This window comes from Scleropages formosus, chromosome 1 (assembly GCF_900964775.1).
Source record: "Scleropages formosus chromosome 1, fSclFor1.1, whole genome shotgun sequence".
Classification (NCBI taxonomy): Eukaryota; Metazoa; Chordata; class Actinopteri; order Osteoglossiformes; family Osteoglossidae; genus Scleropages; species Scleropages formosus.
The window spans coordinates 9,069,239-9,088,450 of NC_041806.1; the positions used below are offsets into that span (position 1 = coordinate 9,069,239).

The following is a 19,212-nucleotide window of genomic DNA, read 5'->3' on the forward strand; positions in this document are numbered from 1 at the left end:
TCTGTTTCCAAGTTGTTGAAAACTCGAGCACGGAAAGTCACTCTTTCACTCAAGACGGAAGTGGTTTTCCGATGAACCGCACACGGTTATCATATGTTGAATTATAAGCCATATATCTGTCTGTTTTCTAAATGTACCAACAGGCAATTGAGACAGAAGTCGAGTATAAATTTGACAGAAGACAATGTAGTCAGGCCATGAAACTACCTACAGAAATTCCACACAATTCCAGTGTATCCATAGCCACAGTCGTTGCACTTTATCGTCTCAAAGTGTGCCAAAAGTGTCCGTGTTGGTGAAACACAATCCATATTTGTGAAAACAAATTCCTCCACTCCGACGGTTTGACAATGTCTATGTCTTAGACTGATCTGAAGTGAGAAGAACTGAATGATCGATATTCAACGAATTCGACCATCAAGGAGCGTGTGTTTGTCAAGGAGCACAAACCCAAGACGAGACAGGATTTTAAAACTACAGAGTTAGACTCAAAGTCCTGAAGGCACAATTAAAAGTTATTTAAAACTTTAAGGGTGATTCTCTTAAGGCGTTAGACACACGTTTTGCCAAAGACACTTGCAGCTCATAGTTGCACAATGTTTGTAGAAGACAATGAATATGTTACTCAGGACTACGAAAACTTTCAGCACTGACTCGCAGTGGTAATTTTTGCAAAACTATTTGGCTCCGCAAGACCAGCTGCAATGGGTAGAAAGAACATTTATTATTAATAACTCCAAACAGCACGATGGTGAATAGATGCAATGTTGGTACAACATTCTTGGTACTTACTTGAAATCATTTGCATCGCAACACTGAAGCATGACGTCAAGTGAAGGACAACTGGAAGTGTCTGGAATCCCTCCTCTTCCACACTGATGGTGTGCGCCATGGGGCAAAGGAGCACTGCTATGAGCCTTTTACATCATCCGTTGACCTTTCACGATCCTGTAGAAATCAGGCAGCATTTATAAAATCTATGGTAATTCTTTTCGGTCGGTGGGAATCCTTAGAATTGGAACCAGTCTGTTTACAGCATCCATGAGCTATATATATAAATAAATGATGTGGTTTTCACAGTGGTCGTGCTTTTCATTCATCCCGTTTCACCTCATCCCAAAAGTGTTCTTTTCTGTTGAGATCTGGCACAGACCACTGCAATAAACTGAAATCAATGTCACGTTTGTGGAACAATCCCAAAATTTTATGTTTTACAATATGGTGTATTATTCTGGGGGGGTGCAATGGTGCAGCAGGCTTGGCTGGGTCCTGCTCTCTGGTGGGTCTGGAGCTCAAGTCCTGCTTGGGGTGCCTTGTGACGGACTGGTGTCCCATCCTGGGTGTCCCCCCCTCCAGCCTTGCACCCTGTGTTGCTGGGTTAAGCCCCAGCTTCCCATGACCCTGCTTAGGACAAGTGGCTTCAGATAGTGTGTCCATAAACAAATACATGTAGCGATCAACGATGTTTAGTTGTACTGTGACTTCTGGGTAATGTTACAAAGTGGCCTAAATATTACCTGCACCATCTTGAACTACCACTGCTGCCACTAGTCTGTACTACTGATATCATGCAGGATGGAAACAAGGATTCTTGGTGTTTACACCAAATGTTTCACTGGCACATGCAGCAGAGACCAGGAATTTTCACAGGAGTCATTTTTCCCTTGAGGGGGTCTGGTGGCACAGCAGGTTTGGCCTGTACCTGCTCTCTGGTGGGTCTGGGGTTCAAATCCTGCTTGGGGTGCCTTGTGATGGACTGGTGTCCTGTCCTGGGTGTGTCCCCTCCCCCTCCAGTCTTGCACCCTCTGTTGCTGGGTTAGGCTTCAGCTTGCTGGCACACTGCTCAGGACCAATGGTTTCAGCCAATCTGTGTGTGTGTGTGTGTGTATGCATTTTTCCCTTTTCATTTGTCTGATTTGGTGATAATTTATCCACTATAGCTTCATTCCTTTGTTGTGAGCTAACATCAGTGCAACCTCACATGGTCTTCTGCTGCTGTAGCCCATCTGCTTAAAGGTTTAATGAGTTGTGCATTCTGAGAATCCCTGTGAACAGAACTGTTGTACTGAGGTACTCCTGGCTTCACTGTGGCCTCCATGCTGCATGAATTTATAAACCCGAATGTTGACCTTATGTACATATTGAGTCACAGCTATGGCATCTACATTTATTAATTTAGCTGTTGCTTTTCTACAAAGCAACTTAGAGCATCAAGGTCACAATTATTACAAGCTTACAATTATTTTGAATTATTTACAGCTGGAGGTATACCACTACACTACCAGCTGTCTCCCAGTGAGACTCATTGTTTGGGGCTGTATATGTATAACACACACACACACACACACACACACACACACACACAGTCTACAACCACTTGGCAGGAGCAGGGTCATGGCAAACCCGAGCGTAACCTGGCAACACAGGGTGCAAGGCTGGAGGGGGAGGGGACACCCAGGACGGGATCCCAGTCGGCCGCAGGGCACCCTAAGCGGGACGCAAACCCCAGACCCACCAGAGAGCAGGACTCAGCCAAACCCACTGCACCAGCGCACCTCCCTCTATATCGATAACGACAAGTGTATTTCATTAAATTGTTAGTATGAATATGTGCATTGCAAAATGGCAAGACTTCCTAAATAAACTGTGTCGCTAAAGGGGGTGAAACGTTTTACAGTAAATACAAATGTCATGAAATAAATGAAGCGTTCTCTTACAAATAAAAATAAAAACAGACAAAAACTCATTACATTAATTCACCCATTTTGCTAAGATCCACATAAACAAACCCTGACGTCTTCAGTTTCTAAGGTCCATAATTAGAGTCCATTTTTGTACAATTAAAAATGATTAGATATAAATGCACATTTTGTACGGAGTACTTCGCAATTCGCCATTCGTTGCAACTTGTTCAATGGGAATTTTTTGCATGAAAGTAATAAGAAGTCTTCGACCAGTCGTGACAGAACGGCGAGTCCGTATCTGCCGGAAGCGCGAGGCGCGAGGAAGTTCTGCAGTAAGAAGACGACAAAACAGCGCCATTTTGTTTGCGCGCGGAAAGAACTTGTTGCAACGCGGGGTTTTCCGGAAAGTGAATAGTGGTCATTTTGTCTGCTGTGTGTGTGTTTTTTTTTTTAAACTGCCAACTATTGTGCGCTAGTTTCTCACTTTCTCAACAAAGAGCGAGCTACTCTCAGGGGGGCTGCGCGTGCTTTCCTTGTCCTGCACGCACCTGTTAGGAGTCCGTGAATTCTTTTCCCGCTGCCCGCCATATCGGCCCTGCTGACGTCGCCATGGAAACCGCACGTGCCGCTTCTGTCGACACTTTTACGCACGTCCTATTATGCTTTATATGTAGCAGTTGTATATTGAAGTTTATACACATCTGTTATCCTTTTCACGGAAATTTCCAACAACTGTTACTTCTTGTCCAACAACAATTACCAAAATAGTGATCCCTGTGGAAAATGCACTGATAACACTGTGAAAAATTTCTCAATAAACGGTGTATTTTAATACTATAAAATACACGTTATGTGATGGGCACCTCATAAAACACGAGAAGCTTATCCCACCCCCCAACGGTTAGACCAGATCATTTTGGCCTGTTGGTTCTTGGTTTGTCCTGGTGGGGTCCCCTCTTAGGTTCAATTTTTCAGGCTGTAGTGAGAGGTCCCACCTGGGAGCTGTGGAGGAGGCAGATTATTGTCTGCAAAGATTGTTTAATATTAGATTTTAGTAGGATTTTATTGAATTTTAATATTTGTTGATATTTAATACTCTTAGTGTTGTAGTTTATTGATAATTATTGTTGTATTTAATTTTGATTTCTTACAGTGTGATTTTAATACATGACACTGATTGCAGGGACCCGTGTCTTGAGTTCTCTTCACTGGAGTCTGATTTTTCGGAGTAGTGAGTCTGTGAAATTGTGTTTTTGAACGTATGACTTGTGGAATTTTTGCCGAAGTACAGTTGTAATGATTGGTATCTGTTCTTTTAACTGGTGTATAATGCCTGTTTTTTGATTACTTATTCAATATAATATTGTTTTTTTTCAGTATACTGACTTATGAGATGGTACTGTGGCTGTTTTATTTGTATATATTATATATTTATAAAGTGTTTCTCTTCTTAATTGGAGTTACTAAAGGGGAAAAAAATGTGCTTACAGTGAGCATCACTGCATTGTCTGTTTTCAGCAAAAAGAAGCTATGTTACATTAAAATCGTGTATATAAACAGTAAGGAACTTACAACAAACGGTATTCATAAAAATAATCGTATGTGTATGACCCAATCTTAAAAGACAATGGCCAAAAGCGTGTGGGAATTTCACACTAATAAAATGGAAAAGACATGCATTTTTTAATAATGAATTACCATAAAGTAATATTTTCTGTTGTGTCTGAGTAGAAAATACTCAGTAAGTAGCCGTGGGTAGCTTAATTTTGTAAATCACTTTACAGAATAGCGCCAGCTAAATAAATAAATGTAATGTAAATGTAAAAACAGCCAGAAATTTTTAACAATTTTTAACAAGATTTATTTAAAAACTAGACATTTAATCCATATTGTAACTGAAAGGAATGTGGCCACTGCAACAGCACCATGAAGAAATGTTAGTCTTCACTCTGCATTAGAAAAACTCTAGAGAGTATAACTTCAGAGTTATATGGGGATAAAAATTTGAAGGAGCCTGTCAGGCTGTAAGAACAGAGGGTGTTACATAAAATATAAATAAATAAAAATGTAACTACATATCTTAATTTTTAATTTTGAAAAACTGTGTGGATGCCACTATTCCCATCAGAACTGTACACTGCTTTCCTAACAACAAACCCTGGGAAACATGTGCTATGAAGGCTCTCTTCAACCAGAAGAAGTCTTTTGACCAGGTGACAGGGCTGAGGGTGAATGGTTGCAGAATGAAAGGCTGGTCCTACCTTAAAGCCCTTGTCAGGATAGCACTAGACTGTCTCCAGTTTACATATCAGGACATCACTGGAGTGAAGGACACTATCATCTCTCTGTTGAAGAAAGCTGACTCCCACCTGGACGAGATGAGTCGCACAATGAGGATCGTGTTCTTTGATTTCTCCAGTGCGTTCAACACCATATAGCCTGGACTGTTGGGGAAGATGCTTCAGTCTATGAGGGTGGACCCATCCATTGTGTCCTTGGCTGCCTGGCTATGTGTCAAATGTGTGCACCACAGGGGTCCCTCAGGGGACAGTCTTGGTTCCCTTCCCATTCACACTGTACACCTCTGACACCTTGTTCATCAGAGTCTTGTCATCTGCTGAAGTTCTCAGATGACACAGTGATTATTGGCCTCTCAGGGATGGACAGGAGGATGAGTAGAAGCCTGCTGAAAGCCTTTCTGGAGTGGTGCAAACTGAACCAGCTGTAGCTCAGCACTGGAAAGACTAAGGAGATAATGGTGGACTTGAAGCGGTCCAAGGATTCAGTGTGCCCAGTCAAGACTGACAAAGTGGATGCTGAGGTAGTGGGGACATATAAGTACCTGGAGGTGCACCTGGACAGCATGCAACGTGGAGGCCACGCGTACAAGAAAAGTCAGAGTCACTTTTACCCTCTGCAGAGGCTTTGGAATGTCTGTTGGAGATGTTCTACTAGTTGGTTGTTGCTGGTGTAATCTTTACAGTGGAATGCTGGTGCAGTAGTATTACTGCAGGTGATGGCAGCCAGATCAACAAGTTCATCGGGAAAGGGGACTCCGTCTTGAGACTGAGGCTAGACTCCCTGGCGGACATACCATAGAAACAGACACTAAATAAACTTCAGTACATCATGGTCAAATGCAGGAGGACTCTCATCAACAGACTGGTCCAGCTGCAGTGTTCCAAGAAGCTGCCAGAGGTCACTTCTAGCAGTTATCAGACTCCATAATGAGTCCTCTTGCTGCCAGGATGGTGAATGACCTCTTTGTGACTGAGGCGCTCTGTACCGTCTAAATACACATTCCACCACCTCACCTGACTCTGCCCTCTCTTGTGTAAAAAACAGATGCTTATTTATTTATCCATTATTCTTTTACATTATTTATCTACTTATTTATCCCTGTATCTTCAATGTATGTATAAATGTTTGTTTGTGTGTTCATACATATTGTATGCTGCTGCAACTAAATGGAATTTCTCTATGGGATTGACAGGTTAATTCATTCCTTCATTGTAAAAATGAACAGCACCTTTAGAATGCATTAGTGATAGTGGAATATATTTATAACTTTTAACTGTAATAAATGATCAAACGTTAGGTGGGCTGATCGACTGACTATCTTGCTTAAATCGATGTAACAGCTTTATGTATAATTTGATTATTCAGTGTTTGTTATTAACAACAGTTGGGTTGTTTGTCATTAAATCATACTGGCTGTATTATAAATGCTCGTAAAATAGATTAAATGAGTTTGAATAACACCGCGGCAGTTTGTCCAGATTGATATTTTTTCACCATTGCCCCTTTGTCACCCAATGAGTAAACAAGAGAATGATGTTGCGTTTGTGAAGACAAAAAAACACTAGAGCAAATAGAGTTGATTTCAAAAGTCACATCGTTTTAATAGTTTACCATCTTTAACCACCTGAGATCAAGTAATAAAAATCTAGGCAGTTCAACGCTGAAAAGCTACTTTAACCATCAAGGCTGAAATCGTGTTTCTGCCAGTCATCAATTTTATCTCAACTATTTTTTAAATAAAGCGTACAACACACTATTTGTAAGCAAAACGTGTTTAGCAGAAAACTGGATACTGTAGCGTAACGGCTATTTACGACCACTCGGGCCATTTCGCGCGCTACACCAAATTTGAACGACTTCTCAGCCACTACGAGCTTCCGCCAACTCACTGTGAATGCATTTATGCGCAAGCGCAGTTGGGGCCTGGGAAAAGGGGATGTTTCATTGCATAGCTCCCGACGCGTTATAATTAGCTGACTGGCGTAGAATGTATTTATAAAATATGTTACGCAGGTTAACAATACGCAGAGCTCAATTTTCTTTTGAACGTTCTGAAGTGGGTTCCACACAACCAGTGGAATGGAGGATGAAATCAGCAAGTGAAAATGCAAAGTTGGAATAAATAGGAAATGATTTTGAGCTGAATTCTACTCATTCTGCTCGCAGGCAGTGGCATTCTTGTAGTAGAGCTCTGCTCTTTACTACCTGTCTGTCCAAAATTCCTCCTGCTACAATAGCTCTGATCAAGATACTTACCCTGCTCTATAAGCGGTTAAGCCATCGTTTGAGGCTGTGTACAAAGCTAGCATTGTCAATTGCTTATAAATATTTTTATGGAAATGACTTTTACATGTAACATAGGTGTTCTTCATTTTACATAAAAACAGCAGATGACAACCAGAAAGAAAGGATTGTGACGTGCATTTTCACATAGCAAATGTGGAAAATGTAGAAATGAAAACATGACCTATTTTACCTCAGAAATGTAACCTTTCGGAAAAAGGGAAATTAAAATTTTTCTAGGAAAAAATTAAAAGAAATCTCAGAAAAAGGAGGCCTTCCACGCCTACCCCAACATAATCTGAGCTATCCTCACGGTAACCAAAACTGCAATTCCGCCCCAGCAGGTATAAATACTAAATACACTGTGTAACCCATTGGTACTACAATGTCTATGTAGGTAGATGAGTACACATACATTTAACCATGAGATGAACATTACTTTCCTGAGCAAGCACCCTTTCCTGGAACATCTGACATTTTTTGCTGAAAAAAGCTTTTATGCTTACTTTGAAAATTAATCTTTGACCACATTTTCCAGCCAGTGTAATCAAACAAAACTTTTAACATAAAACCAAAAATTTTTTCTTATGAAATATCTTAATAGTTTATACTTCATTTCTCATGTCACCATGAGTTCCCCTTAAGCCAAAACTTTTAAACTAAAAATACATCATTTTCTTGTATCGTTTCTGTTAAAGACCAACTGGTATAAATGTATTGAACAGCTAACCCTAAACTGGCGACAGACATGCTAACTTTAAACCACTCTCACAGCACATTACTGAGTATGGTGGAGAAGCATGCTATCAATCAACATTCCTTGCTGTAAGTGTCTATTTATTTACATCTTGATTTATGCTGATCATCAAAAATACAGGTGTAAAAAAAACATGGTACATAGAGCACAAATGGGAAAAATGTTTTGGAAACTTTTAATGCCTCTCCATAATGCCTTGAAAACTAGAAATATAATATACACAAGGAGACAATTACGAGAGAAGAAAACGACAATTACAAAATTTAAAAAGGTATTTTTCAAGAAACATGTACATTTCAACAGTGTCGTCGTCTAAGCATATGGGACACAAGTCATCAAAAGACAGTAGTTTAAATACCTCTGTTGTACATTGTTACACCAATATAAATTTGGAGTCAGATATATAACAGCTGGGCGATTATTCTAAAAATTCTATAAGCAACTGTAAAAAATGACAAATATTGTAGCTTTTTTTTTTTTTTTACAGAATACATTGTATCCTACAGTTACAGCTCCTTATAGAATTAACAGAATTTCCCAATGTTTATACGTTTCATGACAGCAAATTATGTAAATGTCTGTACATTATGGATTTAGATCAAATGTGTTGGTAATTCATCACTCCACGTAAGCTGCTTTATAAAAATTCTTCTCAACCTTGATCTGTTTTCAGAGAGCTATCTGTAAAAACACTGTGGGGAGAAAAGGTATACAGGTAAGACAATTTGTTTATAGTGAGTAAACACCAGCAACAGCAAGATCAGGAAAGAATGAGGTGTAAACAAAGACCTGTGTGAGCAACTATCTGTCTTTGTTGCTGCGCAGGTCGGTGGTAAGGGGATCGTGCTGGATTGTTTGGTGCAGCATGAGGGCCAAGAGGCCTGCTCGGTTGGTCATTGCCGTCCTCACATTGCGCTCCTGCTCAAAGAGCTCATCCAGCTTGTACCACTGTTAAAACAAGCACCAGGATGGGAGGGAGAGAATGTTATATGGGAATGTAGCTCACCTGACCTACATCAAGTTCCACTAGGCAACTGGTGTGTTACTAAAAGAATCCCAGAAATCTGTCATGCATGTGCATGTCTGTTCATTGCAGTAATGAGTAGCATTATGTCTCAGTGGGTAGTGCTGGTGCTGCACAGCACTGGTGCCATGCATTTGGACATAGGTTTGCATCCTTGTCAGTCTGTGTTGACTCCGCGTGTTTTTCCCTGCGTTGCAGTAGGTTTCCTTCGGGTGCTCTAGTTTCCTCCCTCCAGCTGATTTGGAGCATCTTACTTGCCCATAGTGTATGAGTGAAATGCATTGCTTTGCTGCATAAATGGACTAATGACTATCATGAGCTTAGTACAGTGTATCTAGCATTGTAAGTCAGCTTGTTAAAGGTGTCAACTAAATACTGGTTAATCGCAGGAGAGAAACATCTGCTAAATTACTAAATGTAAAGGTACTGACCACTCTGACTCGCTCCAGGTCCACCTCAGCCCTCCTCAGCTTCTCCCAGCAGTAGTGCTTGTTGCACTTGCGTTTGGACACCCTGCAGAATTCTCCAGTTGGCTCAAAAACATTGCGCACTAGGGGACACCCACATACCTCATCAGCAGGCACCTGTAGGGCATTAAGAAGATAAATAAGTCTGAAATACACATTCACTGTGGGAGCTGGTTATGTTTGTTGACACTGACCTTTGGGTCTCTGGAGTGCTCTGGACACAACACTTGTAGTCGCTTGCAATAGGTCTTGCTCTGAGGGTTGTACACGTCACAGAAAAGCCTGGTTGCTCTGAACACAAACAAAATAAACCAAAAGGATGAAAAAAATGCAGCTGGTTAATTCCAACCCAGTAAACAGAAACAGAAGCTCTCAGATTTCCAAGGCATAGTAATGTTCATAAACATAATTTACACGATTTTACAAAATTTCAACCATACAAGAACGATAGATTCTACCCATCATTAACATCTTTACCAATGGTTGTTGTGGTCCAATGCCAATCTAAGAAGCACAGACAACAAGGCAAGCTATACGAGATATTAGTCTGTCACAATCATACACTCATTTGTTCTCATACTATGTCTTCAAATGGGTTTCCTTGAAGTGCCTCGGTTTCCTCTCACAGTGCAAAGATGCATATTTCAGGTGAACTGGTGACTAATGTGTGCATTGCTATGGTGTACAGATAAGTAAAGGATTTTAAGGAATTCTATGCAGTTATCTAGCTGTCAGCTAAATATTACATATGAATATTTTTCTGCCAATTTGGACAAAATGTCTGCTAAATGAATAAATGTAATGTAAATTTAAATAAATGTATTGTAAATGTAATGTACATTTGATGTAAATATAACTCTCGCTAATGGGAGGCACAAGAAATCCATATTCAGTCCTCCTAGATAGAAAGAAATGCCTTGTAAGTCAAAGTAGGGATATTAGGGGTCTTAGATGAAACTTCTCGTAAAGTGAGAATATTAACTGGACCGTGTGTATCTGGGAGTGTGTCTGTATAGGTAATGAAAAGAGTTCTTTTCAGGAGAATTCACGTTTTGAGCTTCTTCAGATATATATTATGGTTGTTATGCAAGGAAAGCCTGCACTGGTAATTTATAACAACAATTTGTCAATTTCCACTGTCATAAATAGATCATAAATCTTACCCTTCGATGCGCGTGGGATACATGGAGCCAAAGGATGTCTGGCTCTCATACTGCACAAGGAAATGGGGAGACCGACTGTGAGACCACACATATGGATAAGCGTCACTGAGGAAAACATTCAGCAAATTTCTAGGACTACCCCAGGGCATAAGTCAAGTCAAGACCATATCTTTTTGGAAATTGGGCATGGAAACTTTGGAAATTTTCCAGTGAAAAGTCTGAGTACAGAGATTTGATCAATCTTGCTCAGTCCAAACTAGAAAGAAAGTTAGCAGACCAAATAATGCACCTTGCCTCCAAGTCAACATAATCTTAACCAGTGGATTTTTTTTCTCTTATGCTAATTATTTAAAATCTAAATTTTGAACTGCAGTCTGGAATTACAGTCAAAAATTGGCTGTTTTGCTAATTTAAATGAATTATTTTAACTTACACAAAAATTGCTTAAAACATTTTAGTTTATGATTCATAACATATACAAAATGAAGTTATATTAAAAATAATGCAAGCAAGCTAAAGTCCACATAATTAGTCAGCTGTCTTTTACTAACAGGATACCTGAAGATACAAGTCTGACACATTAACATCTTCTATATTACCCCTCTTCAATATCCTGTCTGCCCACCTTAGCATAGCACCGCTCCATGTGCCGCAGCGCCACTTTGGGGTTTATGGGGTGGCTGCAGGAGACGCAAAAGATTTGCAGGTCTGTGTCATCGTTGTCTCCCTCATTCACCTACAGAAGAGCCAAAGAAATGTCAGCACAGAGTACAACAGTACAAAGTCAACTTTATTCCACGTAAATAAGAGTTACACATACAAAATTTTGGAAAAAAAAAACCTAAATTTTCTTTCTCTTTGGACTTCCATACCACATAGAACATATAATGCAGCGTGTTACAAAGTGAAGTACACAGGCCAAGAGTCTAGCAGAAACAGACACAACACTAAAAAGTTTTAAATATAATATACAATACAAAAAGACCACACAGAACAATTTACACTGTGCAAGATGTGTTTACACATCACATATGCAGAGTATGAGCACTACTATACAAATGGATCCAAAAAAGATCAATTTTAGTTTTGATCAAAAATAGCATGTAGGTACATGGCTTCTACAGAGACAGAAAAAGAATTTTCAACATAAATGAGATGATTTTGGATTTCAGTGGCTATTATCCAATACCATCTATAGCTTCAACATGTTTCTTACAAGTTGTAACTCACAAATATCGAGATTCCCGGAATACATGTTATTGGTATAACATTAAACTCTCACACACACAAACTGTCTGAAACCTCTTGCCCCAAGCAGGATCGCGGCAAGTGGGCGCCTAAGCCCGGCAAAACAGGGTGCAAGGCTTGGAGGGGGAGGGGACACACCCAGGACGGGATGCCAGTCCGTCACAAGGCACCCTAAGCAGGACTCAAAGCCCAGACCTGCCAGAGATCACAACCTGGCCAAACCCGCCGTGCCACTGCGCCCCCATAATGTTAAACTATTTAATATTAGTATAATAATATATTAATAAACTCGAACCCCAGTGTGCCACCAAACCCCCTAATATAATAAGATATAATGTTAAATTATTATGAATAAAATACCTACATTTATTCACTTAGATGCTCTTCTCCAAAGCGACTTACAATGGATACTATGTAGTGTTACCATCCCACACACCTTATTCACCAAGGTGACTTATGCTGCTAGATACACTACTTACAATGGCTCACTCCTCCATGCATCAGTGAAATACACTCTCTTTGTGACACTCACACACTATGGGGGAACAGAACAGCATGTCTTTGGACTGTGGGAGGAAACCGGAGCACCCGGAGGAAACCCACAGACACGGGGAGAACATGCAAACTCCACACAGGCCGAGCGGGCATCGAACCCACGTTCAGCAGTGCTACTCGCTGTGCCACCCTGCCGCCCATAATACAGGTTAAACCCAGAACACTGAGTAAAGCATTTTAAATAAGCCACAGAATGAAAACATCCGTAAAGCATCTAATTCATACAAAAATTGTAGTAGGCCACTATATAACCACAGCACAACTGTATGGTACAAAGACGCTGGACATAAGCAGGCTACTGTGAAGGATCTCTCACCTCCTCATCCTGCTGGACCACCTGTTGTTTGGCCTTGGCAATGATATTCTCTAGCTCGTGGAACCGACGCTCCATCTCGGTGAGGCGAAGCCGTGCAGACTGTTGCTCCCGACGGATGCGCTCCAGTAACTTCTTGCCCTGCTCCTCAGCAATACATGGGCTCTGCTGCCACTGCTGGATGCGCTGTGGCAGGATCTCATAGATGCGGCTGTAAAAATAGTCACATGAAAGTCAGTTACCAAATATTTTGGTCTTCATGAGAAGGTGTTCGTATCTTTGTATATGTTTCGAGAGTTTTCCATTATTAAAAGCTGAATTTGACTGGTAATGCTGCCAGTTGTCAAAATGACTTGAACAACATTGTGTGTTAAACTGAACAGTCCATAATTCAATGCAACATTCAGATTTTTGTAGCTGTGAAGAAATTTGGTATTAGGGCATTTATTTCAGACACCTTTTCTATAACATGTTTGACAGATAACTTGAGACACATTGCCTGAAGATTTATTTATTACACCCCAATAAACTCCATGGTACTGCTACTGCCATGCCACATTGCCTTACTTTGCAGCTAGCTTCATGCCACACTCCTCAGAGCAGTATTTGGAGTTGGGTCGGGACGCCTCCACACAGCTGGGTCCCAGACACTGCCGCAGCCCCGATGTGTCCCGTGAATCACTCCTCTCACTGTGCTTCACCCTGTCCCTGTGTTTCTGTTTCTGCTTGTGCCTCCGAGACTTGTATTCCTCTTTCTGAAGAAGAGCGACAGATGAACAGTGAAGTACATGTACAGTCCACATTTAATTCTAAACACACTAGTTTATAGTGCTCTTACGTTCCAACAGCTGTCATTCATCTGAAAGCAAGCAAGGAAAGTGACCGACGTACCTTCTTTTCAGACTTCTTCTCTCGTCGCTTCACGTGTTTTACTTTGACAGCCCTCTTCCGTAATACGGGATCGAGGAATGGACCATCATCATCATCACTATACCAGGGCTGCAAAATTGTTTTTCAATTTAGAATGACAACATTTTACAAGAATTTAAAAATGACATCAGTCCCATATTAAATAAAATGACTTAATATACTTAAGATAAGCAACAAAAAAACTGAAAATATTTTATAGCCAATTCTGATATAAACCGTACATTTCATGTATCAAGGCAGCACTAATATAAACATGAATTAGAGAATTCAGACATTTTAAGCCACCACAGTAAAAATAAAGGTCATGTGCATTCACTACCTAAAAGACTATTTGCGTCTCTTGTATCTATGGGAAACTTAGCTCTTAGAATTTAGTAATATGAAATACAGGAAGCGTACAAATGACAAATACAAAGTCCACACACACAGATCTACTACAGCTAGTAAATTCATGAATTGAATAACCCATTATGCAGCTAGTCTGAATATCTAAGCCTATCCTCCAAGTGATGGTTACCATGTTGTGATCATCATATCCAGCATCCCTGTAGTTTTGGTAGAACTCCATCTCTTGGTCATCACAATCATCTGAGAAGTTTCCATTTCTCTGCAGAGAGCTGTCTTGATCTTTCATTGGAGTGAGCTCATCGTCCCGGACCCGCAGCATCTTCTGCGCACAGAGCAGCAACCCTCACTCAGATGCCAACATACTCAGTACGATGAGATGTGCTTCAGGCACCATAGAATTTACGTAAACAGATATTTTTGGTCTTCCCATGCTTATTGGTGCGAGCAAGCAAGTGGCTATAGATTCAAGGGATGGGAACTGACCCTGGCTCGGACCTCACACTGCCTTAATCGGCACTTCTGTCGGATCTTGTTAGGACCTCCGAACTTCTTCATGTCCTTGCAAAAGTCACACTGCGCACAATCCTCTGTCCTTCTGCATGGCTCACATTCACCGCACATACGAGCGGAGCGCTTGATCTGCAAAACACAGGAAGCAATGACACCCACTTGGGAAAATATACCACTTTAACAATCTGAAGCTAGGCCTGGAACTCACTGCAGGAAAACTCCTGCTAGTAAATGTACTTAACTGACAGTGAAAAGAACAATTATAACCATATTAAAAATAATAAGGAATACTGCAAACCCGTGATCCACGACGTTGATCTAACTTGAAATCAGGTGTGCCACATTGCTTGTCCATCCTCTCTTGTTCAGTTTCCCTTTCACGGCTCTTCTTGGGACGATACTTTATTTCCAAAGAATCATCTTTGCCTAGGCATTAGATTGAAACTTATTTAAGGAAAGAAAATCTACTGTTGTGACAATTCCGTTTATGTTCTTTTATTTTAATTGCTTTTACAAACAGCACAGGGTCACAGCAGACAGAGACAGAAGAAAAAGAAATTTGAAATATATCCCCATACTATCCCAGATTTTTATTGCAAATATGAAAAATCATTAAAAACCAAGCTGAGGGAAATGCAACAATACCAGATACTCACTCCGACACTTTTCACAGTACCACTCTCGGATTGCTTTGGCCATCTTTTCTGTCATGTTGATACAGTCGCCATGAAACCACTCGTTACAGTTGTCACAGCCACTGTACGAGTTACAAAAAAACATACATAAGCTTTCCAGAACATCATACTTCAACTTGTATCCAACAGCAGTAACATAACTATAAAAAGGAAGCTCTATTTGAAGCATACAACAGGTTTTCAAAATGTGAAAGTCAGTTAGCTGGTACAGTAGGGTGGGGGGGGGTTCAGCTGTGCAGATGACTCACATCATGAAGCAGTTAATGTCCGGCTTGCGGCAGATGCAGTACACAGGAGCGTTTTCACCATTCTCCCCATCCATGCCACTCTCCACTCCCTGAACCTGGTCGAAGTCTGACACCTCACTTTCCTATGTATAAAAAAGTAGCAACAGTTTTTATGGCGGCTTCCTTGAAAATTACCACAAAGGACCACAAATAATATATGCCATTTAATCTAAAGTTTAGACACTGTTTATAAGAAAATAGAAAAAAAAAAAATCAAAATGTATTTTCTAGCCTTTGTGAATTTCAAAAGTAATTTTCAATAACTTGGCAGTACAAAACAAAACACTGAAAATCTGTAAGACTCAATATTATAATGTATTTTGCAAGACGATACTGCACCCAAACAAGCTTAAAAAAAGCAATAATCAACCAATTTCAATTTGTATCATTTGGTAATACTTAGTAGAAAAATACCTCTAAAAATTACATTGGTCAATGAGAACTTATGATATTTATATTAAAATCTTTTATTAAAATATACTTTTTAGATAGAAGTATGCATTTCTTCCAAGAAAAACACATCACTTGTAGTAATAATGAAATGTTTGGAAACAAATCTGGATAACTGGGCAATTCCAGCGTTCCTATCTGAACTCTGCCAGACACTTTGAAATTAGAAATATATGTTTAAAAACTTGCCACCGCAACCCTAGAAGAAGAAGCGGGCAAGAAAATGGATGGACGGATAGATGGATGGATGGATAGATGTTTAAAAAGTTCAGAATTTTTTTCCCTCTCAGTGATATGCTTTTTATTTTCCACAGAAGAAAACTCAAGAACTTAAGTGCATTTCACTTGAGAAAGGTCTTATATGTAAGCCCACGTTTAACTACATGCCCCCAAATGCATAGAGCACAACAAAAACAAGTGTATTATTATTATTATGATGATGATGATGATGATGTATTCAGCCAATTTATTTCTCATCTTACTACCTAACCCAATAGCACAGGGGCACCAGTGCAGTTAATATACTAGCGCCACCTGTTGTGAGTCACGATGAGCTGCTGAGCGCCGATTTCCCTGCAGGGATTAACTAAGTATTAGAACTATTATAATATCCGATTCTGCCCAAGGTGAAAAACTAAACTTCAAGCATGTCACATACTCTGCAATGTGATGATGAAGCAGCAACTCAACCCCAACGGTATTCTAAAAGGCAGCTAAACAGAGTGAAAACAGCACATGAAGAATTTCATGATGAAACAAAACTGAAAAAATTAAGGCTCAAGGCCAGTGATAGAAACTCATGTTGGTCACATTAATTTGAATAGCAATTACCAGCACAGGTCATGATGTGTAATTGTGGTCTGACAATCATCAGCATATAAAACTAGGCTAAGGAGCCTAAGCTTAAGGAGAAAAGGAGCTAGAAGCAAAGGGTAACCCGCGAAAAACGGAAAACGTTCAAACTAGCGAAATCGGAAATGTGTTGAAGAAAAGTGACGGCTCGGGACACAAAATGCACAATTCAATTCAATTGCATTGTTATTGCAGAAATTCAAATCCAAATGTGACAGTTTGCTAAAAATTCTTCTACATCCGACCAACATTCATTGATTGTCAAAAATTGACAGCGATCTAGTCTCTGTCTGTGTACCGAGTTCGGAAATTGTATTTCAATCGTGATCATCAATGATCATGGTTCGAAAAGCCGCAATAGCTACGCCACTGCCTAGAATTACAATGCATGGCTTCTCAGTTTAATACTGTCCCAGTTTTATTAATAAACAGAAACAAATCAGTATGGTTATGCTCCAAACAGCCCGCTGCTGACTGTCGTGTCTGTAGCGCCGCAAGCGACACAACGAACGCGAGAACACATCCATTGAACGTTATACAGCAAAACATACCATGACGAGCAAAGTCTACTGAAAATATTTCACTTTCTCAAATTCCAGCGATGAATCGGATCGACTTTTACAATACAAATGCCTTCCAGTTAAAACAAAAAATGTGTATTAGTCTTCCCAGACTAAATTTATGGAGTTCCACTTCCGCTTCCGGGTTGTGAATTTTATCGGTCATTATTTCTCTTTCCGGGGCGAAAACATTTTTTTAAAAAATTATTACTACATTTATTTATTTATCAGACGCTTTAGTCCAAAGCGACTTCCAATTATTATTATTATTATTATTATCATTATTATTATTATTATTGTTATTATTATTATTATTATTATTATTATTAAATGAACAATACAAAAATATTGAGAACAACCAAACCTAGCCAGGGGAAGTAAATTAATAAGTAAATACACACACACACACACACACACACACATTTTCAGAACCGCTTGTCCCATACGGGGTCACGGGGAACCGGAGCCTACCCGGCAATAAATCCAAGGAATAAATTACAAGACATTCCAATAATCAAGAATATTACATAAAAACCTTAAAAAGCATTACAATCATTTGCCATCTTAATGGTCTTCTTATTATTACACTCCTCAATAGTTTTTAGGTACTGTTTAAATTCTTTAAGAAAAGAGATTTGGATCTGTGTGTATGATATTTGGCCCAGATGATTATCCAGTTAATGATATTTGCCTGTTTCTCTGGGCTCCTATCAAAATATAAGAATCCAAACAGCAGATATTTACAAAGCAAAGCAAAATCTTTACACCATTTATCAATAATGAGTTTAGAGACATCGCTCCATAACTTTTTGGTATAATAACAGTACCAGAGAAGATGAGGCACAATCTCTGGGTGCATGTTACAACAAAGAACAATTTACACCTTTCTCATCCTTGAATTTTCTGAGAAAATACTTTACAGGGTAGGATTTTTGTACAATCTTAAAGGAGATTTCCTTAACCTTGTTTTTAAGAAACATTTGCGAGTCAGCCCATGGGATGTTGTTAACAAAGGTATTCCAATAAGCAGTGACATAAGGTAAGGTGGCAACCTCTATCTGAAACAAAGAGCGAACAGCTCTGTTATTGTTTCTGAAAGACTGTGAATAACAGATCCTCCCACAAGTAGTATTAACCAGATTCAGTATAGAAACAGCAGTAGGGAAAGAGACCTCTTTAAGTAGAATCACAGAGCCATTAGAAAGAGCCTCCATTACCAGGCCAAAACAGAAACAGTATAAAGATTTCATCCAGAACAAATTCAGAGTAGTCAATGAGATCTAAGACCAATATTATGTCATTGAAAATATGTCTGTTAGGCTACTAGTAAATCTAGATTGATTTTTATCAACTGAATCTAAAACTTGCTTAAATCTTTTGGCAAACACAGTAGCAAAAATTGTATAATCACTTTTAAGTAAACTAACAGATCTCCAATTATCAATAAAGAGGAAGTCTTTTTTTGGCTTAGGAATTAAACAGATTATGCTTTGTGTTACACTAGTGGGAAGTGCAATTCGAGTAATTCTCTTTGAAAAAAATACTATAAGCAATAAAGCGGCAGTTAACTCAGGAAAGGACTTATAAAATACAGCAGTGATCCCATCATTCCCAGGTGACTTATTATTTTTAAGGCATTTAATGGCATCTAAAATTTCTACTACAGTAATTGGAAAGTTGCACACTAGTATTTCATCCTCACTAATGGAATTCAGGTTTCTGAGATATTTAGAGAAGGCAGCCATTCAATCATCATTAAACTCAGAGGTGTGCATAGTGGAGTAA

General features: G+C 39.5%; 1 protein-coding gene across 1 annotated transcript; it reads right to left on the minus strand.

The window, feature by feature from the left end:
* Positions 1-8,331: 8,331 nt before the first annotated feature.
* Positions 8,332-17,559, minus strand: cxxc1a (CXXC finger protein 1a). Its single transcript, XM_018752856.2, has 15 exons — positions 17,419-17,559; positions 15,527-15,648; positions 15,240-15,340; positions 14,882-15,009; positions 14,557-14,712; positions 14,243-14,395; positions 13,687-13,794; positions 13,363-13,550; positions 12,799-13,006; positions 11,305-11,415; positions 10,680-10,729; positions 9,711-9,807; positions 9,481-9,633; positions 8,815-8,973; positions 8,332-8,717 (listed from the first exon to the last, which is right to left on the minus strand). Exons 1-14 carry the CDS (start codon positions 17,419-17,421, stop codon positions 8,827-8,829), a joined length of 1,725 nt encoding a protein of 574 aa, XP_018608372.1. The 5' UTR covers positions 17,422-17,559; the 3' UTR covers positions 8,332-8,717; positions 8,815-8,826.
* Positions 17,560-19,212: the final 1,653 nt, after the last annotated feature.

Excerpts from the sequence above, each read along its gene's own strand:
- cxxc1a (XM_018752856.2), bottom strand. Across the intron at positions 15,010-15,239 it reads GTACTGTGAAAAGTGTCGGA|GCAAAGATGATTCTTTGGAA; the intron begins GTGAGTATCTGG and ends TCTAATGCCTAG. Across the intron at positions 13,795-14,242 it reads GATATGATGATCACAACATG|CCCTGGTATAGTGATGATGA; the intron begins GTAACCATCACT and ends ACAATTTTGCAG.